This window comes from Rhizomucor pusillus (assembly GCF_041956525.1).
Source record: "Rhizomucor pusillus strain CBS 183.67 unplaced genomic scaffold VTP01scaffold_13, whole genome shotgun sequence".
Taxonomy (NCBI): Eukaryota; Fungi; Mucoromycota; class Mucoromycetes; order Mucorales; family Lichtheimiaceae; genus Rhizomucor; species Rhizomucor pusillus.
The window spans coordinates 233,169-254,224 of record NW_027192155.1 but is presented as its reverse complement, the minus strand read 5'-3'; the positions used below and the strand labels follow the sequence as shown (position 1 = coordinate 254,224).

The window sequence follows — 21,056 nt, the reverse complement described above, 5'->3', positions numbered from 1 at the left end:
TCCTCTTCCTCCCTATTCATCCGATTCACCAAAAGATGATAAACTCTACAAAAATACAATAAAAAGGTTGATATGCAACTGACTGCAACGTGCAATGTATAGTTAGGGACAAAGATATGGACAAATGAACTAAATCCTTGTTCTGTGGATATTCGAGACAATGCTTCTCCGAGTATCAAGTGCGTAAGGTCGATCACCATAATCTAGTTTTTTACTACTTTTGCGACCCTAGACTATAAACAGGGACAAGCGCGAGATTGGGAAATATTGGTTCAGACTTTCTAAATGCTCGCATAGAGCGATCGGCAATGTTTTGATATCCATACTGCTACGCGCATTGACAGCCAATACAATCTTACGACCGGTCACAAATTTCTCTCCCTGGAGGACAATTACATGGGTAACATTTATTCATACAACGAACGTGATGTTATCAGATGGATCCTCCCCACAGTGGCGATGACGGCATGCTAGTAAATTCAGGACATTTACTTGTGGCTGTGAGAGCAGAAGCAAATAAATCTCCAATACTGCCACTCCAATTAGACACGGTGCTCTGCGTCGGAATAACCATCCAGCACTTTATACCATTGAAAATGGGTAAACCTTGAGAACAACTTTGCATTGCACCAAAATTCAGTCCCTACCAGTGGTGGCCTGATTGCTGTACTTTTGAAGACATTTATTGTATAGTCAAACATGGACACTTGTCACTTCAAGAAAAGCGTTGTAATCTGGCTACGGTGCTGCGTTGTCAGTCTCTCCCTAGAATGTTGTCTTAATATCCTCTTTCTCTCCCTATTCATCACATTCAGCGTGATAAACTCTACAAATACAAACAGCAATTAAAAAACATAGTTATCGTCGATATGCAACGGACATTTAGCATGCATGGAACCGTAGTGATATTTTTTAAATGCATGGGCAAGACCGGGCATCGCCGCAAAACGACAAGCATCGGGAAATATCTATCACCGAAGATTCCGGTAATTATTATCATTTCACAATGCGCGCACTGTACCACGTATGTGAATAACGTCAAACCTGAGTTTATTGAGCGTACATCTCTATTTGAAAGTTGAACCTAAGACAAGCCACGCTATTTTTAAGCAGCAACAATGATAAAGGCAGAGCTAAAAGGTCTGGGCCATGTCACAATGAAGGGAGAAAAAGGGGAAGAAAGAAATAACCCACTTTTTCTCATTGCCGCGCATTGTTGCACAGAATTTGATCTCAAGTTTTGAATCGTGGCATGGTGCACAGCCAAAAAGGTTGCAGATGCTAAAGCTATAGACCGTGGGTGCCATTGGCGGGAAACCTTTCTTACCCCCTTTTTCTCTCTCTCTCTCTCTTTCCTTATTATCCACGAAATACCCAACCGTCGTGTGATTTCTCTATGGCTCATCCACCTGTCAGCAGGTCGGGAAATGCACCACCAGAGACTCAGCTGCAAAAGGTCATTGAGAAACAGCGTATTCTCATTCAGAATCTTCAAAAGGAGAACGCCATTCTGGCAGCAGAGCGCGATGGTCTTCGAGACAGAGTAGTGTATCTTGAACAGCAGCTGGCTCGCAAAGACCGCATACTTGTAGACGATTCTGCAGAGGGACCTACGCCACCGCCGCGTTCCCTGTGGCGTGCAGCGCGAGCAAGCGAGTCCTCTGACGGCGACAGATCCGCCTCTCCTGTTACTTTACCGCCGCAAAGTCCTACGTCTCCTCAGGCTATTATTGAAAAAGACGCACAAACCTTTGCAAAGTACCAGTCCGCGGTGCGCTACAAGTCGGCGAGTCCGCCTCCTATCATTATGCCGACAGCCAGCAAATCGTCTTCTATTGTGGATGCCAGGCGCCGCAGACCAACATCGCCTCAACAACAACAGCCGCCATTCCTCAAGGAAAGCAAACGATCCAGCACAGCACCTCCAAGTGCTTTTTTGGCCGATTCTAACGTCAGCGTCAAAGTCGTCGGCAGCACTATCAAGAGGAACGATAGAGGTCGCGAAGTCATTGCATTTGTTATTTCAGTCCGGAAAGCTCACGGGGAGGAATTGTGGCGTGTCGAGAAGCTCTACTCTGATTTCCTTGCGCTGGATGCCAAGATTAAAGTGCGAGGCGAGAAAGTGGGCAAGTTGCATGATAAGCAGATCTTCTCCAGCAGTCGTGCCCCAAGTAAAATCGATCAGCGAAAGGTACAAGAAAGAAAACAAAAGGGGGTGTCAAGAACAACGGACTAACCTTTTTAGTCAGATTGTTTTGGAGCAATACCTGCAGCATGTTATTGCATCACCGAACGTAAATCTCGATGAAGTGTGTGAATTCTTGACTACAGATATCCTTGAACAAGAAGAGCAGAAGAAATCGAAAAACAAGGCTGGATACCTTATCAAGCGTGGCAAGAACTTTGGAGGATGGAAAATCCGGTATTTTGTAATCAACGGAGATGTCTTGGAGTACTTTGAATCGGTTAGTTTTCGCCCCTTTTTTTATACGTTGGGTATCGTGTAAGGACAAGTACCAACTGACGAGAACCTTTCTCATGTAGAAAGGCGGAGCGTATCTGGGCGCCATCAAGCTGACTAATGCACAGCTTGGAAGACAGGCAGCACCTGCTAATCCAGAGATCGCCGAGAGCTCGTATCGCCATGCATTCCTGATATTAGAGCAAAAACGACTAGGATCGTCTGGTACGATCAAGCATATACTGTGCGCAAATTCCGACGAAGAGCGCGACGCATGGATTGATGCCTTGTTAGAAAACATTCGCCTTGAAGATATAGACAAGAAGAACACCGGTAACAACAGCAGCAGCAAAAAGGCGAAAAAGGTCTCCAAAATAGATATTCGACCGGTCGCTGCAGCACCTATAAAAACGATTATGGCAAAGACGGGTCAAGGTGTGAATATGGATAAGCTGGCGAACGTACCTGATATGCAGATACCGACGCATTCAACTGAAGTGACCTCGCCTCATCATCAGCAACAGCAGCAGCCTACAAATAATGGTCCTTCGCCATCTGTTTCCAGTGGAAGTGGCGACTCGGCAGCAGAGGCACGTGCAATCGCTCAGGCACCACCACCTTTACCTCCAACTCATCAACAACAGCAACAGCAACAACAACAGCAGCCGATTGTCCGCAGTAGCTTTGAGCAGCAATATGCAAGTCGAACACTTACCCCTGCCCATCCAATGTCGAGGCGCAACTCTACAAGCAACCTTGGAAATACTATTCACGAAGAAGAGGCGGCGTACGATCCTAAAAGCCGTGCAAATATGCTCTCACCAACACCCGGTGCTATTCGAAGCAGCGATGATTTGCTGGATATCACCGCAGCTGAAAAGAAATCCAAGCAAAAGGCGAATCGAATGACTATATGGGGCAAGAAAATGTTCAGCGGCACAAGCGAACCTGTTTCAAAAGGCTCAGAGATTATTAGCAGTGTGCCTTCTGGATTCCGCAATTTTCTATCGCGAACATCCAACGACTCTGGATCTGAACGACCTTCTGCAGATAAAGGAGGCAGGCAAGTGTTTGGAGTGCCCTTGGAAGAAGCTGTTCAGAACTCGCGAATCAAGGAAGGATACGAGCTGCCTGCCATTGTCCATCGATGCATCGAATACTTGGATGCCAAAAAGGCAGTCATGGAGGAGGGCTTGTACCGTCTCAGTGGAAGCAACACTGAAATACTTGCATTGAAACAGAAATTTAATCAAGGTGAGTTTGCAAACTTGTTAGTTATGTTACTTTATGCATACTTATGATTATTTTAGAGGGAGATGTCAACCTGCTTGGCTCCGGCGAGGAATACGATGTTCACGCTATAGCTGGCTTATTGAAGCTGTGGCTACGAGAATTACCGTCCAATGTCCTCACTGAACAGATGAAGCCAGAGTTCTTGCACGTGATAGGTAACGAACGGGACGTTCCTGGGGCTGAATGAATCAAGAACTTATTTGCTTCATTTAGACTTGCTGGATCACAAGGATCGTGTCAACGAGCTTGGAAAGTTGGTGTCGCAGCTACCACTTGCCAACTATACCCTGCTGCGAGCGCTAACAACACATTTGATTTGCGTTGTGCAGCACGCTGATATCAACAAGATGAACGTTTGGAATATCAACATGGTGTTTTCCCTCACGCTAGATATCCCTGCAACCATCATCCGCCTGTTTATGAGCGAATTTGAATACATATTTTGGGCGACAGAGGATGGGGATGTGGCTCCCAGATTCATGGAGGATAGCAATCAAGACGAGAACCAACAAGAAAGCGGAGAGGACGATAAACTTGATAAGAAGGAGAAGGAGGAGGAGCAAGAAAAGACGCCGCCAGCAGAAGAGGATAAAAGCAAACAGCAAGATGTACCGTCGACTCCAGTGCCGGGCAAAATTGCACGGAATCCGACTCTGCGAAGACTCAAGGAGGAAGGTGGCCGTAGTAATCGCAACAGTGTACACTACATGGAGGGAGCACCGCATGTTCTCGTGGATATGGAAAAGCATCCAGATGGTGAGAAAAGTTTTATTATCGCTTCCAACATCCCTTTAAGCTGACTGTCGTTACCAGGTCCACCGATGTTGGATGACGGCGAAGAAGAGGCAGATGATCTGGAACTACTTATGGCAGAAGAAGCAAACGAAGAAGAAAAGTCGTCTTCATTGCAAGTACCTGTTGCATCACCGCCTCCTAGGAGACCATCCGCCTGAATTGCTCTTAAAGTATATCTATATTTTAGCGTTTAGTGTTATTTTTATATTTGCTACTCTATATTTTCTCGTTTTTGTTTTAATCGTTTTTCTATTGCATCAACTAGCTTTGCGAACAATGTTTGTATGGTTGCTTTCTGATTACATCTGCAGCGTATAGTTTACTGTGTACTTTCCATGCACCGTGTTACATTGTAATGATCTATGGACCGGTCACTTGGCTGCACACGCACAGATTTCCCGAATGGTGAACGACTCTTGCTTCTCTGGATTGTTCCAACATGCACCTGCACCATTATTGATATAAATGCCCCGCCTTTTGCATTGTTGCATACGCGTTGCTTTTTGCAAAACAACAAAGCTGCTTACATGATTAAACACAGACTCTATCCTTAATCCTTACCCTTATCACTAAACACAGACTCCATTAAAAAAGTAACCTGTGTAACATTCCTCTTTGAGCGCTAAAATCCACATTTGGAAAGCGTTTCTTCTCTGTTATTGGCCGGAAGCACTTTATTTCTGGCGGCTGTAGTGATCTGAGGAGCGAGTGGTGTGCCGATTTTTTGATGGAAGACTATAGTTAATTAATTTATACATCATCCACATGTGTTGGATGGAAGAATGTATAACACGAAATGGGCTACAAGATTAATGTTCACTTTTGAAGTTCGGCAGACACAACGGACACCAATCCGAAGAAACTCTGAAAATTTTTGGGTATTCAGCACCTGTATTCCCGAAATCCTTGGTGTCTTTTGCGCGAAGTGCATCGCGACGCCTGGAGCGCTCCAACATGTTCAGGAGATAAAGAAGTGAGCGCTACTGTTATGAACTAAACCGAACGCAGGAGCGCTAACAGCAAATCAAGAACATATTCCGTCGAATTCCGGTTTATGAAGGCCAAGCGAGTAGCACGACGCCTCGAATTCACTGAAAATATTCCTCAAACCTCGAATTCATCCTGAAATTTATTGAACCTAGCGCGCGAAGCGAAGCGAGCAGGAAAGCGCTAGTCTAAAAACAAAAAAATGTCCCAAAATCTTTGCTAAAAAGCAGATTTGGAAAGCGTCAGAGCTGGCATTTCAGGAAGAAGAGAACAACATGCTGTTAACCAGCTATATGTTGCGCTTTCCTGCGTCTCTTCCCCGTCATCCTATCCGCTTTTCTTCCCCTCCCACATTGACCAATGCAGAGCCTGCCACTCGCAATATCGTATACAGAGAAGTATACGAATAAAATATATACTCTAGACATCAGTAATTCAATGGACAGCCCTTCGCAGGAGGGGAGGTCTGGAGGGGGGCAGGGCCCCTTCCAAGAAAGAAAGAAGATATCCATTTTGTATCTCTCACCAATGCTTCATGCGAGCGCAGGCCTGAATACACCGCAATTCGACGGTGCTGTGTTACAAGAGGCGACCGGGCGTATTTCGAGCTGGAACTCAAGTAAATTAGACAGTATGCGTAAATGAAAGGGACGAAGGGGACTCATGTCCTGTACTGTAGCACTGACTTTTTCCCGTTCAATTTACGGTTATGATGATCGGATTCAAGGTCAAACATCGATGTAGATAAATCTTTCTGTGATGTAGATCCTCTGAGAGATATGAGGGACGACATATAGCAACAAAGCTTCTTAAGGAAAGAAATATAGCATTTTTTAAAGTTTTAAATGAATGACATTAGATTTAGAATGCGCTGGATAATAATTTGTAGCACTTGACAACTTTTCATAATAAGAGGCATCAGCTTCAAGAAAGCAAGTATGTAGCTAAAGGATGCCTCAAAATAACATCGCTATTTGAATGTCGCAACTAAGCGTGGATTTAAACGGCTTTTGCAGTCATTTTTTCACGCAATCCCTTGCTTTTCCCTGTTTTCCGTATGTCCAGTAAGAAAGGAAGCGATGCCATAACAGGTATGATTATTTCACTGACTCTTACTGGATTTATATATCGCTGACAGTATCTGCCCTTCCTGGGCATATATCACGCTTTTTAGTTGAAGACAGCGAAGATGACTTCCAGACCCCAATCGTACCCCGGAAACGAGCTCTAAAGAAACCTGAAAGGCAAACAGGTGAAGTTCAAACTTATGATACCGGAACTTCTCCCTTCAGTTATTTATAATTGCTACAGCAGGTACGAGTGGTTCTCAAACCATTAAGCGAAGCAAAAACAAAGATGCCATTGCGGGTAAGCCATTCAGATTTCTTTCCAGATTTTGCACTGATATTGGGCTTGCATATTACAACACAGGCAAATCAAGTAGCAAGCGTCGAAAGACCACTGAGACACCCACAAAGCGCAAGAAACGGGTAATGACTGTCAAGTCATCTATGAATGGCGTTTCGTGGGAAGCGCGATATCGAAGTCCGTTGGAGAAGCTCGTCGTCACTGTGAAATCACTACACACGCATACGCGCTTGCTCGCTACATCTTCCTATCGGAGATACATGCTACTGAACCTGGAGAGCGATTTCCCATGGAGAACTGGCTGGAAACGGATTTCTTCGCTGAAGTCTGGCTCTCTTTGACACTGCGTACAGTGAAGTCTTCGCGAACGGATGGTACAACACGTTATCGTGGGCTGATCGATCGGCACATCAAAAGTTACCTGAAACATTCTGGACTCAATCGAAAAGCGCTTACGAATTTACAGCAGATTGCGCGTTATGAAGGTTCAAGCATTTGCACCGCCTACTTGAACAGCATCAAAAATTGCTTCGGTAACCGGTTACGTTACGTAATCAATTCGCTGCCCAAAGTCAAGGATAATCGAGCGCGTATCACTAAAGAGATGACCGAACAAGGCAAATCCAGCCAAGAGATCAAAGAAGCTATATACAAGCAAGTCACCAAGCCTGCGCACGATGTGAAGCGAGCCTTTATTACCGGTAACGCACGAGGATCGCTGCCATCAGAAAAGCAAAGCCAGTTGTTGTTGTTGTTGTTGTTGTTGTTGTTGTTGTTGGAATTTCATGATGCATTGTTTTCTGCCTACCCTGCCGCATACGAGTTTGACGAGGATTCCGTATATTATGACTAGAAGTCAAGACCCGGGAATCATGCGCTCGCTTACGTAATGATGGCCAAGTTCTGCGAAGACCATGAAATCAAGACTTTCCAGTGTATGCCGTTACGAACATCCTGGATCCCGGCGCATTTGCAAACTGATACCAAAATTCTGGCGACTCAGATGTTGAAAGAACCAAACAACATCGACTTTGATTTAGACTTGTGGAAACAAGTTGTCAACTTTCAATCGAAGCTTCTCCAAAACCAAGGCGCTGACAAGTCTATGGCCTTCATAGGAACTATTTTCACAGATGGCGATTCCGGATTTGGTCGCAAGCCAAAGAAAACGGAAATTGAGACGAAGAGTGATTTCACATACATTCACGATTTGGACAAGACGACTCTGGAAAATATAAAGCCAAGGACAGTCTTCATCGATCCCGGCGTAGAGATCTGCTATATTGTATGCATCAGGACAGCACCAGTGAGGCACCGCTTACGTGTCGCTATACAAGGAACACAAAAGCGATCGATACAAAATCTACACAGTACAAGAAGTTAACGTATCAAAACGAACGAAGTCAAAGCGTGCGTAGCGAAACTGTCGAAGCATCGCGCTGCAACGGTGTATATTCCAAAGTTTCCACTTTACGTAAAGACTAGATGCGAGGTCAGCGCCGTAATGTCGCGACATTATCAATCCTTGATATACCGGAAGCTACGTTTTCGTTCCTATTTATACAAGAAACAAGCAGACGACAAGCTAGCGAAAGCCATAAGGGATCAATTTTGGAGAAGATCCTGTCTTAACGAATCTCAGGACCGCGGAAAACGATCTAATGACGCCGGAACTCGTGGATAAGGTCATTGAGAAGAAGAAAAGAAAAGAAATGTTTTTTTCATGTTTTAACACGAAGCGTCTGCATAGTTTAAGAAATGTATAGAGTTTAGTTCTTCGGCAAGTTTGATGAGAGAGAGTTATCTGCATCGTCGTTATCACTGGCTAACAGTTTGAACTGCAGTATTTAAGCTATAGCTCTCCAGCAGGCTCAAGAACGCTGCGCAAGCTCATCGCGGATATAATCAACCGCCATTTCAAGCCGTGCGTGCCACTCACAGACGACTATATCTTCTCTACAACCGGGGCCGGAGCAGCCATATCGCTTCTGACCATGCAAATCGCGGACCCAGGCGACAATGTCATGGTGATTGCCCCGTACTACGGCAACTTTAACGCCGACGTGTGTCTGAACACTGGGGTCGACCTAGTACCCGTTTACTTGCACGACAAGGAAGATTTTGACATTAAACTGCAGCCAAACGTTCTGGAAAATACGCTGCAGCAGGCTGCAAGGAACGGCAAGACAATCAAGGCATTGCTGTTCACCAACCCTCACAATCCGCTTGGAAGGTATACTATTTGCTACATTAATCTTAGCATCAACCTTTTCTTTCTTTTTTTGATGTTTCTCCCAGAAAGACGTTGAAGAGATGCTCAGATTTTGCTCGAAACATACTTTGCATTTCATATCCGAAGTGTATGCTCTTTCTACGTTTGGCCATCTGCTGCTGCCTGATTCGAGCACAGCTCGAGATCCATTTATTTCTGTACTCAGTATACCCAACCTCAAGGGCCTGATTGATCCAAAATTAGTCCATGTTATTTATGGCCTTTCAAAAGATTTTTGCATGAACGGTCTGCGGGTAGGCTTTATCATCGACCAGTTCAACAAGGAGCTCCAAAGCGGTCTCAGCGCTACAGCGTAAGCCCTTCTTTCTGTGACAGTCCACTGTGCTGCTGAATCTAAGATTCACGATAGGCTTTTGAGCTACATGAGCTTGCTGAACGACCGAACGCTATGCCGCATGCTCGCGGACGAAGAGTGGGTCGACAGGTAAGGAGAGAGGGGTAAGTTACACACACAATTGATATCCTGGTTTCTTTTTTGTACCACTGCGATCCGGATGGGTTTAACGCAAGGCAATGTACAGTTTTATTGCCATGAATAGACAGCGATTAGCCGATTCATATCTTCGTACGACCAAGTTATTACGGTACCACGATATCCGTTTCCACTCTGCGGAAGGCAGCCATTTCTTGCTTATCGACGCACGTTCCATTCTCGAAAAAAGAAACAACGGCCGCTCTGTCTCGATCGTGGATGAAACCAATATCTGGAGAGCCTTGATGGCAAATGGAATCTACATTGCTCCAGGCCACGTCTTCCACACACGACGACCTGGCTACTTTCGCCTTACTTTTGCCCAGATCTGGGATAAGCTGGAAAATGGGATCAACAAGCTTGCAGCGTTGCTATCAGAGAAGAGTAATAATAAAGACCGAGATATTGCCCGCAGCGAATTCAAATTCGGTGCATTGTTTGTCGTCGCCGCGCTAAGAGTGTGCGTCTTTAAGTACTTCTTTATCGTCTGTTTCACTGTCTGCATATCTCAGAATTTACTCCCTGAAGATGCATGGCTTTCTTCCCTACATCCTTTTACGCCCCCTGGAAACACAGGACTTTGAAGATCGGCATACAATGATGATATTTTAGCGGATTGATTTAGAGTGTATTGTAAATCAATTAGCAGCGTACGCAAGTGGTCTTGGTCGTCATACAAAAAGATGCTGATCTGACGGAGTTGAGTGGATTGGCATTTGAGGAAACTTCGTTGGGCAGCAGGTTCTGCAAGACCAAAACAAGGTACACACCACCCTGTCGGCAGATTCGGGTGCCGCTTTAATGAACGTGCACACCGCAAATCATGTATTACGAGCTGTCAGGTTGCGTTGCACGACATCAAATCATTTACCGTCAGATCAACGCACGAAAAAATGGAATGCATATGTAAGTCGTACGGCGTGAAAGAAGCACGCGACGACGACTGTGGGATCCAAGGACTACGCAAGGATTGAGTAGGAAAATAATAGGAAGAAACGCATATGCAGAACGATGTGTGATAGAAGTAGAATGTGCGAGCGAGTGAGGGTGTCGAGTTGTTCTCCGCCCCTAAAGTTTCTAATGTTACGAGTTGAAAGGTAGACAATGTGCGTGGTAATTTTAGAGAGAGAAAAAAAAAGATAGCTCGTGGACCCGCAGTATAAATTGAGCAACGCTCCTAGTTTCACAACATAGACTGACACTCCTTTCTCTCTCTCTTTTATCTTAGAAACCTTTTTACTACCCTCTTTTTATATACACAATGACTGACGCACAACAACAAGCCGCTGCCCAGAACCCTCCTGCAACCGAACCTACCATGGAAGAGCCCGTCCAACAACAGGACAACAAGGAAGAAGAACAGCAGCAACAGGAGCAGCAAGAAGATCAGAAACCTGCTAACGAGGAAGAATCAAAGAAGCCAGAAGAACAATCGGAAGAACAAGGAGAGAAGCAGCCTGCTGAGCAAAAGAAGGAAGCCAAAGAAGAAAAGTCCAAGCGATTCACCTTCTTTGGTCTCGGCAAGCTTGGTCGCAAGGTAAGCTATGAGGGCGATCGATGAAAATTGGGTAGTACTAAGATCAATTCATTGTTTTCTTCTTCTAGTCTTCTCCTTCCTCTCCCACCTCAGAGAAGCCCGAAGCTACTGCTACCGCTGTTGCTACTCCCAGCGAATTGCCCAAGATCGAACAGCTCGAGCCTCTTGAGGCCGGCGCTGTAGTCGATAAGAAGCAAGATGAAGCTACTTCCGAGGAACAGAAGGAAGAACAATCTGAAACCAAGAAGGATGAAAAGGAAACTCCCACCGCTGAAACAGCAACAGCTGAACCAACAGAGAACAACAAGACTGAGGAAGCATCCGCTGCACCTGCTAACAAGAGACAATCCTTCATTCACAAGCTATTCAGCAACAAGCGCAGCAAGTCACCTGCACCTATTCAAGAAGAGTCCAAGCAGTCCGAAGAAGAGGCAGAGCAAAATCAGCAGGAAGAAGCACCCGCTGCTGCTGCTGCTGAAGAAATAGGTTGGTAAAACTTGAATATCTTGTCATTTTGTGATTTCTCATGGTTTTCTTCTCTTAGACGAGAAGCAAGAAGAGCCCAAGGAGACTTCTGCTGCACCGGCACCGGAATCCCAGCCGGAAGAAAAGAAGGAGGAAAAGAAGACCCCGTCTTCTCCAAAGCTGACCCGTCGCTTGACCGATCTCTTTAGCAAGTTGCATGGCAACAAGAAGAAGACCAACAACAACAGCAACGACTCTGGCAATGCTGGTGTCGAAACTGTCGAAGTGGAAATCCATGCCGAGGATGCCACCAACGAGAAGAAGGCAGAAGACGCTTCTGTCGTCCAGGAACAGCAACAGCAACCCGCTGCTGTCTCTGCTTAAAGTCTATCCCTTAATTTCTTCTACTATCTATCTCTCTTGCTACTTTATTACAACGAACACTTTTTTCTTCATTTGCTCTTTGCATTCTTCAAACCTTACTTTTTACACTTTATAGTTCCCTTTTTGCTTTTCCTTTTTTTTTCTTTCTTCTCTTACTTGTTACAATAATTAAACCTAAGGATAACATGATCGCTCACAGTGTGTAATTTCAAAACGCAGTATTTTTGCACCGATTCATGCAAGTCATATTATATATTGCCTGTAGAATTCCCGAACGACGGGCGCTTTTTTGTCTTGAAACACCACAGGAAAAGTGCGCGCGCGCTCTCTCATCGACGCCCCCACCCCCACCCCTAGATCCCGTGTGATACTCTCTTTTCTTTTCTGTACTTTTCTCTTCTAGAACCACTACCACCACCATGCTCTCTGCAGAAGAACCCGTTGTTGCTCCTGCACTCGACGCACGCACTGAGGAGTTCCTGACCGGTGGGCCGCTTAGCCTTGTCCACGAGGTATCTGTCAGTGTCATTGCGCATCCCTACCTCGATGAGCTTGCAGACAAGATTCGCGGTGAGCCCATTCCGTGGCAGGTCCGTTTGTGGACTGTTACTGCTGCTAGAAACAAAGCGTTGTCGGCTCACGCGCGTGCATGTGGATATGCTAGGATTACGAAAGAAGTGGTCTTTTGACAGCCGACGAGGTTGCTATGGTTCAGCATGTGGAAAACAAGAGCTCTGAAGAAATTACTGCCATCATGTCTGAGGTGAAAAATATATATATACATATATATACTGATGCATCGGGATGCAGGGTAAACCAACCAACTTTGTTGTTAGCACGGCGTCCACTATGCAGGGCTGTATCTTGACCTCATGCAAAAACTCGCCCGGGTGGATGCAGTCAAAAAGGTCCTTGTCTTGATTCAGGACATGCTAAGCGGTACGTATAAGTATATCATGGATTGGAACTCATTCTCATACATCAATGGCATTTGCAGATCACGATGAAAGAATAATGCTATTCCACGAAGCAAGTGCCAACCGCCCTGGATACCCATTTGGACCTTTTCATAAGTAAGTAGTGGTTGTGAAAATATCCTCAACAAACAACGACAAGCTGTAACGAACGATCATGTTTAAACTAGGGCACTCCGTATCAATGACGAATACATTGGCGTGCAATCGAGTAAAATCCTGGCTCTGCTTGTATGGCAAGTTAACACTTGTGCTTTAACAGCCATCTATCTATCTATATATTGTTTCACTGACTGGAAACAAATGCAGCTCGACAGAGAACCGCGACATTGACATTGACGATTTCTTTCGATGGATGACATTCCAGCTGCAGAGCAGGAACCAAGATCTCATCGAACTCAATATCCAGATCTTGGATGCGCTTTTCCATGTGCCTTCATACAGAAAAGCATTTTGGAAAACTTTGCATGCTGTGGATTCGTAAGGGCAACAAGGAACAAATATTTAAAGTCTGGTGACGACTTACAAAAAAACCATTGCAGTTTAGTGAATATCCTGAAAAGAGGCAGCTCTAAACCCCAGGTGCTGTACGAGATCGTGTTTGCAATCTGGCTGCTCACCTTTGATACCGGAATTGCTACGAATTTGAACAGGTATATCTTGCAACTCGAATTTTTGCCTAGATATTTATTAAGGCACCTCTTTTTCTGCAGAAAGTACGATGTTATACCCACACTTGTTGAAATTGCAAAAACTGCGGTAAAGGAGAAAGTCATCCGTGTGGTTGTTGCAACATTCAAGGTTAGATTGTGAGCAACAGTGGTGAATGCAAAGTTGGCAAAATAGAGCTCACAACACCGTCCGGCAACACATGTAGAATATGATTGAAAAGGCGCCCAAAGCAAACTTGTCCGCCATGCTCGTTGCCAAGCTATTGCCGTTTGTTCAACATCTGAGCGAGCGAAAGTGGTCTGACCAGGAAGTGGTGGATGACATTACATTTATCAAGGAAGAGCTGGAAAGCAATTTCCAAAGCTTAACGTGAGTAGTAAACCGATAGGCTCCAACGAGTCCAATGGCTGATTGGGAAACGGTATCAGGACATTTGAGGTGTATGCTTCCGAGATTGAAACTGGCAAGCTAGAGTGGTCACCTCCTCATCAGTCTGAGATCTTTTGGAGCCAGAATGCAGCTCGTCTGAACGAAGATGATCAGAGGCTTCTAAAGTAAGCAAAAAGGCAACAACGGGGAATGACAAAAAAGAAGAATTCATGCGAGTAAAAAAAAATCAGGTTGCTGGTGCGACTGTTGAGTACAAGCAGCGATGCTTCCATCCTCGCAATTGCCTGCCACGACCTTGGGCAATACGCAAAGTACAGTGGAAAGGATGGAAAGAAGCGTTTGCAGGATTTAGGTGCAAAACAAAAGATTATGGAATTAATGACACATCAAAACCAAGATGTCAGATATCAGGCCCTCTCTGCTACTCAGAAATACTTTGCAATGGTTTCCTAAGCCTAGCTAGCTCCTTGTGAATATATTATAAAGTTTGAATGTGCTATTTTCTTGTCGATATACATTTTCTTCTGTTATTGATTGATCGTTTTTTTTTGGCTGAGTTGCCTGTCTGGTGGTGGTCAAACCCGTTCGCCCTTGCCCACGTCCCCTCCATTTTCGCCCACTTCGTTGACCCACTCAACGTAGACATCCTGACAGAATGGTGGAATCTTCCGCAGACGCGTACTATGAACAAGAAGAGATCAGCATTGACGGCGATTCTGCATCGGACGGCTACGTGTCTGAAGACAGCTATTACGACTACGATGCCGAAGCCGAGTGGGAAGAGAGCAAAGCACAGCTGAATGCATTGTTTTCGCTCGTGATATTTCCATTCCTTGGAAAATGGTTAGGCAAAAAGGCATCGTTTTGGTGTAAGTTACAGTTAAAATTTTAATGAGAGAATAATATTAACAGATTGCTGAATGCAGTGTGGACTCGTTACATGTCACCTCTCGACTCGTCTCCGAGCTCCATCTTTTCTATTGACTGGCTGAACAGTTTGAAGCGAATAGCACAGTAATGTGGAAAAAATGTAGATAGATGACCCATCCGAATATCCATCAACTCCCAGCATATCACCACGTCTTCCCTTTCTTTTCTTACCCTGAAACTGTAAATTGCTGCTGCAGAACAGTAAAAAGTCTATTGCTGTAGAATACCTTGTGTTTGGCATGTGTGAAACCAAAACGTCCACCTCGCAGGATGCGTGTGCAACAACTTGCAATCAATAGTGTTGCTATGCCTACGCTGAGCGTGGATGTAGCATGGTTGCTCTGCAATCTATCACTAATCAGGACAGCTTCTTGACTCGTGCTCAGCATTGCTGGTGTGGCGTGGAAGAACCATGTCCAAGTATAGACAGCACATTTTATTGATGATGGAGTTTCCCACATGGGTGAGCAGAGGCAGTTACTTGATCCAGGCAATCTTGTGACAATTTGTACATTTCATCACTGGTGGTACCAACCTGGCAAGGATAGGTTACCGAGGTAATCAAACCAAAAAAAGACATCAGTTGCTTATCGCAACATAACAAGAACGGTTAAATGCTTTCGCGCATGAAATAAGCAACTAACTTGTTGCTGCAGCAACGGATTTCTGTTCTGCTCTACTCTCTCTCTTTTCTTTTTTTTTTTTTGTTTCGTGAGTTGTACCTGCATCTTTGTTAGTTTGTTATTTCACCATATAAAGGTTTTCGCACTCGGATATCGGCAGTAAAACGCTGCAGGTTTCCCTCGTCCAGCGAGACTGCAGGCAGCATGCATGAAATGTGTGCGTGTGTCTGGAAAATAAAAGATCGCCTCTAGCGTGCTGGTTTTCATATTCACAGTTACACACGTGGTGGGACAATGCATCGCTTTCGCTTTCTTTCTCATGTGCACCTAACGAGGGTCAGATGATATATTAAAAAAAGCGTAAAGGATAAAAGTTTTTCGACTGTCAGAAGTTCCAGGGATCGACGTTTTTGAGTTCAAACGGGATTCGCGTGGGGTAGGACTTAAAAAAAGGAGTAGGAGCGATGCAGCTGCCGTGTCCGCGTGTGCGTATTTGTGGGTGAGCACGGGCTCTCGCGATAAGCTGATATAAAGGAGGGGATGCGAAGGAAAAAGGGGGTTGGTTTAATTGGCGCCATTGAAACAATAAAAAAGGTGATCTTAGCTGGCTGTAATACAACTATCCTTCCTTGGTGAGGACGAGGCTGTGCTCCGTTCGGTTTGCGCCGAAACTGTTTGCGCGACGAGACTCGAGATCGTGCATTACTCACGATGGAAGGGAACATGTAAACAAACTAAATTCTGAGGCATATTTTATTGATACAGTTATTAAATGGACCGCATTTGCTTGCAGACATTTTAGATGAATAGAGTAAATCCGAGGTGGAGGAGCACGGCGAGTAAATAGAAATTCTGTAACACGGTCCATCGGAAGTCCGGTTTCCATGCTTTGATAACCCAGGTACCATACCTGTAGGTAGCTGCAAAGCAAAGGCCAAGAAAAGGCGGAGCTTGTGCAGGAATACTACGACATTCAAGTTTATTCAACGTTTTTCGCATACACAGAACGCAAGCGGGTAATGAAAGAGCTTGTAAAAAATATTTGAACAAAGATCTACATTGGCTCCCGACAACAGATTTCGTGTTCAATATATTCGGCCTTCTTTCATCCGTTGGCCGCGGTACAGTACAAAACATATCATTCTTTTTGACAGATACGGTAGTCTGTAGAATGGCTATAAGTGTTGAACAATGGCTATTCAATGATAAAGGTTCGTGATACGTTTGACCGTGCTCAGCGTTGGATAAGGCTGGCATCGTGAATATCGATGGAGAAGACGGTAAGAAGAAGATTAATATACATTATAAATCGCCGTGGTATACGAATACGAACGTTGTATGATAAATGGTAAAGGCAGGCAGAGAAGCAATTATGTTATTGATAAATATTAGTAGATTGCTGCAAACAAACATAGAAACTTGTCACTACGCTGATCTGATGGTATATTTTTTATGGTCGCAATTAACTCCTTTAAGTATCAAACTATCCAAGGTTGTTCAAAGTCGCAGTGAATGTAAAAATGGATACGAAGCAACTTGAGGCATTAAATACAGTTGCCAAAAATATCAAAAAAAGCTACCAAATTTCCCGGAAAGGCACGCCAATCGATTGCGGAGACACGGACCAAAGTTTGCTAGAGGTTTCGTTCTTTTAAGGGCCTCGTTAGCCACGTGGAAAGGTTCAGACATGCCCCTTTCGTTTCTGTCTCCCTCGCTTTGTGCAACCCGCTGGTGGACGTTGCACAACTCTAAGGACTCTACGCCCGTCTCCTCCTTTTTCCCTTTCCCTCCTCTCTCTCTCACTCTCTTTCTCTCTCACTCTTTTTTTTTCTTCTTTTCCCTCTTCCCCTCTTGTCTGGTTTTTCTGTTGAGTATTTTTTTTCGTTGTCACACACACACGCACGCACGCACATATCTCCGCAAAAGAAAAGCGAACCCTTTTCAAAAGTGGCACGGCCTTGAACTCGACAGTGGCGAAACACATTTGCCAATCACTACTTTAACATTCCTGCCATGGATCCTTCTCACTGCACGGTAGTCGTCGCAACCCAACCGACTTTACCGCCGTTCAATGTAGAGGGCCAAGAAATTGCTTCCCAGAATGAACAACCGTCCTTTACGCCGTTGCTGCAGTCTATATTCGGCCAAGGTAAAAAAAGAATTAAAATACCAACAAAAGAGCGAATAATAAATGAAGCGATGCCGTTTTCCGACTTTCATTGTCTGTAGTATATGTGCATACTGGGACAGCCGATGCCGTAAACAGAGTAAAAAGGACAAAGAATGAGTCGCCCACGATGCTATTAATCGACGTTGATAACGTAACGGACGTGAACGACGAAGACGACGACGATACCGTACATACGCCTTCATGCTCCTCCTCGTGTTCAACAGCCTCTTCGACCTTTATATCAGATGCTCGCATTTCCTGGATTCGCAGACTAGTCCGCGAGCTTGATATTGCCTTTATGAGCGACACTCCCGTTGTTGGTGAGCACAAATCCCCATATACCCTTTTTCCTTTTTCGGCTTATATTCACTCGACCTTGCGTATAGTCTGCTCTGCAAACGACAATAGCTCTTTTATGCTTGACTGTGTCCACGCGGGCGCTGCAGATTATTTAATCAAGCCTCTGCGTCCAGATGTCATTAAAACTTTGTTCCTGGTAGGATACACCCTAGTTTTTTGCTCTACCCTGCAGGTACTAAAAGGATTGTCCCTGTTCACAGAAACTGCACCAATGCCGACGTGATTCCAAAATGCACGAAGCCGCACAACAGCAACAGCATCACATTCAACACCACAACCATCAACAGCAACAACAGCATCACCGTCACAATCATCACGCAAGCCATTTCCCATCCTCCCCGCCGCCGTTGCCGCCGACTTGTCTACCCGAACATCCGCTATCTGTCGAGCCCGATTTGTGTGTTGAGGAAGGCTTGCAGCACCGTATCAGAGAGATCTACACAAAGGATGATCGGTATGTCTCGGAAGATCTGCCCATTACAATATCCGACTGACAACCTAGATCACACACAAAAAACAGACTTGCGAAATCCATGATGGATATTTACATCACGGGATTGCCCATGACTCCAGCTCCGAGAACGGTGTATCGCGGACTATCAAGGTAAGGATGCGAAACGGTTTGGGGAAAGAAAAGTTTAGCTAGGAGATAAGGACAAGCAAGATGAATAACCATTCCATTGTTTCCTGCCTCATTCTCAGCGAACGTGCCGCTGACTTGCAGCACAAAATTTCGAGCTGGGACTTTAGCCCTGTCGATCTCAGCCACGATGATTTGGTCCACTGCTCGTATCTTATCTTTGAGCAGGTTCTAACGCTGCCGGAACTGTCTCATTTGTCCATTACTCAAGGTGAGCTGACAGAAAAAAGAAGAAAAAAAGGAAAGGAACTAGAAAAGACTAACCTGGGATATTTTAGACCAACTGTATGATTTTATCATTGACCTCTCGTCTTCTTATCACGACACCAACCCCTACCACAATTTTGCGCACGCTGTCGATGTCCTGCAATGTCTGTATTATTTTCTGTGCCGCCTTGGGTTTCTGGCCTTTGCAGATGCCGGCACAAATCAGGGACGGAGGAGGATTGTGTCACCTGGTCTGGAAAAGTTGCTAAGGCCCAAGGATCTATTCGCTCTTTTAATCGCCGCCATCGGGCACGATGCTGCCCATCCAGGAGTGAACAACATGTTTTTGGCAAGTAATGCTTCACGTGGCAAAGACGTACATAAGCTAACGTGCCATGCCATGCACAGGTGAACTCTGCAGCACCCTTGGCCCTCTTGTACAATGACCGGTCCATTCTGGAAAGCTTCCACTCGATGACGTTGTTTCAACTCGTTAAAAAGCACGGATTCGACCAGATCGGGCTGGGCCTCGGCTCCTCTGACTATCATGGTAACACCTGCCCTACAAGGATTAACGCCCCCCCCCCCGTTTTTGGATTGAGCATAGACTGACTTTTGCCGCGCTATTTACGATTATCTAGAATTTCGGAAGACCGTGGTTACATGTATTCTAGCAACAGACATGGCGTTACATTCCGAATATGTGGAAAAGATCAAAGCTCAGGCCCAACGGATACACAAGTTTAATGAACTAGACGATGCAGCATGTGAATCTGAACGCTTACTCCTGTGCAGCGCTATCATTAAATGCGCCGATATTAGCAATGTGGTGAGTTGAAGATATCTTGGCCACAATATCCAACAGCAGATGTAAATCTTGTATTATTATTTAGACACGTCCTTTTCTGCGAGCTGCAAAGTGGGCAGAGTTGCTAATTGAAGAGTCCGTTTCACAAGGTGACCTTGAACGAGCGCTTGGACTACCGATCCTGCCGCTGAACGACCGGCAAAAGGTGATCCTCGAAGATTCTCAAATAGGATTTATCCGCTTCGTGGCACTTGAGCTCTTTCAAAGAGTTAGCGATGTCTTACCTGGTAACAAGAAAAAAGTGGAAGTGGAATGTCATATGATTGCTAAAACACAACAAAAAAAAACAGAAATGTCGTTTACGGTGGATTGTATCCAGGAGAATTTACGCCGCTGGGAACAACGGAAAAAGAATGCAGCGACACACGACTCTGGTGTAGCCAGTCTGGAGAGTAACGGCGAGCCAGAGTTCCAGATCACAGGCAACAAACGGCGGAACTCGCACGCGGTCGAAGTCTTGAGAAAGCGGCTTTCTCTCGATACCAACCGCAGCAGCGGCGGCGTCAGCGACGGAAGGCGCAGGAGTTCGGTTGCCAGCGACGAAGTGTTCACGCTTCCTACAATGTCGGCTGTCGCCATGGAAAGTTTCAACCATCGACGGTTGTCAGTATCCCACGACGACGAATGTCCCTGGCCGCAACAGGCAGCTCACAATGCAGATACCGGGCTGCCGACCTTTTGCCAATGCATCATTCAATAAGTTCTTAAACTGCATTATCCTCTCCTTTATCTTCCCATCTTGCATCTCTTTTTTTTTCCACATACACTGTGTATAATCTTGTTCTTCCCTCTTCCCACCCACCCTTTTTTTATTCCTAACCGCACACAAACACACACACACGCAAACATTCACTTATACACACACTCACGCAGCAATCTCTCTCTTGCCTTTGTCTTTTGTACAATTCCGTTGTATTATATAGATTATCACACCTCCACACTCTACCCCACCTCTCCAGGCATGTTTTTTGTGTTGTATCGAAAGCAAAATAGATTGTGCAAAGCATCATCATCATACAGTATACAGAAAAATCAAAAACAAAGAATGAATGTCTGCCTCTGGCTGTGTGCGTGCTGCAAGTGATTGGATATGTATATACATATATATGTGTATGTGTGAGAGAGAGAGAGAGAGAAAGAGTGTGATCGAATAGGGATTTAAGAAAT

General features: G+C 45.1%; 8 protein-coding genes across 8 annotated transcripts; all 8 read left to right on the top strand.

Moving 5' to 3' along the window:
- Positions 1-1,396: 1,396 nt before the first annotated feature.
- VTP01DRAFT_2482 (uncharacterized protein) lies at positions 1,397-4,707 on the top strand (the record flags this gene model as incomplete). Its single annotated transcript, XM_069380948.1, has 6 exons — positions 1,397-2,191; positions 2,250-2,465; positions 2,545-3,715; positions 3,772-3,909; positions 3,968-4,510; positions 4,568-4,707. 6 exons carry the CDS (start codon positions 1,397-1,399, stop codon positions 4,705-4,707), a joined length of 3,003 nt encoding a protein of 1,000 aa, XP_069237258.1.
- Positions 4,708-6,593: 1,886 nt separating this feature from the next.
- VTP01DRAFT_2481 (uncharacterized protein) lies at positions 6,594-7,757 on the top strand (the record flags this gene model as incomplete). The annotated part of the gene is made up of 5 exons (XM_069380947.1): positions 6,594-6,627; positions 6,711-6,788; positions 6,848-6,904; positions 6,968-7,026; positions 7,083-7,757. 5 exons carry the CDS (start codon positions 6,594-6,596, stop codon positions 7,755-7,757), a joined length of 903 nt encoding a protein of 300 aa, XP_069237257.1.
- A 36-nt stretch (positions 7,758-7,793) lies between these two features.
- On the top strand, positions 7,794-8,588 carry VTP01DRAFT_2480 (uncharacterized protein; the record flags this gene model as incomplete). Its single annotated transcript, XM_069380946.1, has 2 exons — positions 7,794-8,226; positions 8,314-8,588. The coding sequence occupies 2 exons, from the start codon at positions 7,794-7,796 to the stop codon at positions 8,586-8,588; spliced, it is 708 nt and encodes a 235-aa protein (XP_069237256.1).
- A 310-nt stretch (positions 8,589-8,898) lies between these two features.
- On the top strand, positions 8,899-10,643 carry VTP01DRAFT_2479 (uncharacterized protein; the record flags this gene model as incomplete). The annotated part of the gene is made up of 5 exons (XM_069380944.1): positions 8,899-9,137; positions 9,226-9,489; positions 9,547-9,621; positions 9,719-10,141; positions 10,454-10,643. The coding sequence occupies 5 exons, from the start codon at positions 8,899-8,901 to the stop codon at positions 10,641-10,643; spliced, it is 1,191 nt and encodes a 396-aa protein (XP_069237255.1).
- A 287-nt stretch (positions 10,644-10,930) lies between these two features.
- Positions 10,931-12,055, top strand: VTP01DRAFT_2478 (uncharacterized protein; the record flags this gene model as incomplete). Its single annotated transcript, XM_069380943.1, has 3 exons — positions 10,931-11,206; positions 11,275-11,692; positions 11,751-12,055. 3 exons carry the CDS (start codon positions 10,931-10,933, stop codon positions 12,053-12,055), a joined length of 999 nt encoding a protein of 332 aa, XP_069237254.1.
- A 419-nt stretch (positions 12,056-12,474) lies between these two features.
- Positions 12,475-14,544, top strand: VTP01DRAFT_2477 (uncharacterized protein; the record flags this gene model as incomplete). The annotated part of the gene is made up of 11 exons (XM_069380942.1): positions 12,475-12,645; positions 12,720-12,818; positions 12,892-12,994; positions 13,053-13,128; positions 13,200-13,265; positions 13,339-13,509; positions 13,572-13,682; positions 13,743-13,830; positions 13,907-14,070; positions 14,130-14,255; positions 14,322-14,544. The coding sequence occupies 11 exons, from the start codon at positions 12,475-12,477 to the stop codon at positions 14,542-14,544; spliced, it is 1,398 nt and encodes a 465-aa protein (XP_069237253.1).
- Positions 14,545-14,746: 202 nt separating this feature from the next.
- VTP01DRAFT_2476 (uncharacterized protein) lies at positions 14,747-15,109 on the top strand (the record flags this gene model as incomplete). The annotated part of the gene is made up of 2 exons (XM_069380941.1): positions 14,747-14,960; positions 15,018-15,109. The coding sequence occupies 2 exons, from the start codon at positions 14,747-14,749 to the stop codon at positions 15,107-15,109; spliced, it is 306 nt and encodes a 101-aa protein (XP_069237252.1).
- Positions 15,110-17,657: 2,548 nt separating this feature from the next.
- On the top strand, positions 17,658-20,589 carry VTP01DRAFT_2475 (uncharacterized protein; the record flags this gene model as incomplete). The annotated part of the gene is made up of 11 exons (XM_069380940.1): positions 17,658-17,793; positions 17,874-18,134; positions 18,201-18,310; positions 18,375-18,628; positions 18,695-18,778; positions 18,877-19,025; positions 19,093-19,370; positions 19,430-19,571; positions 19,663-19,850; positions 19,915-20,116; positions 20,180-20,589. The coding sequence occupies 11 exons, from the start codon at positions 17,658-17,660 to the stop codon at positions 20,587-20,589; spliced, it is 2,214 nt and encodes a 737-aa protein (XP_069237251.1).
- Positions 20,590-21,056: the final 467 nt, after the last annotated feature.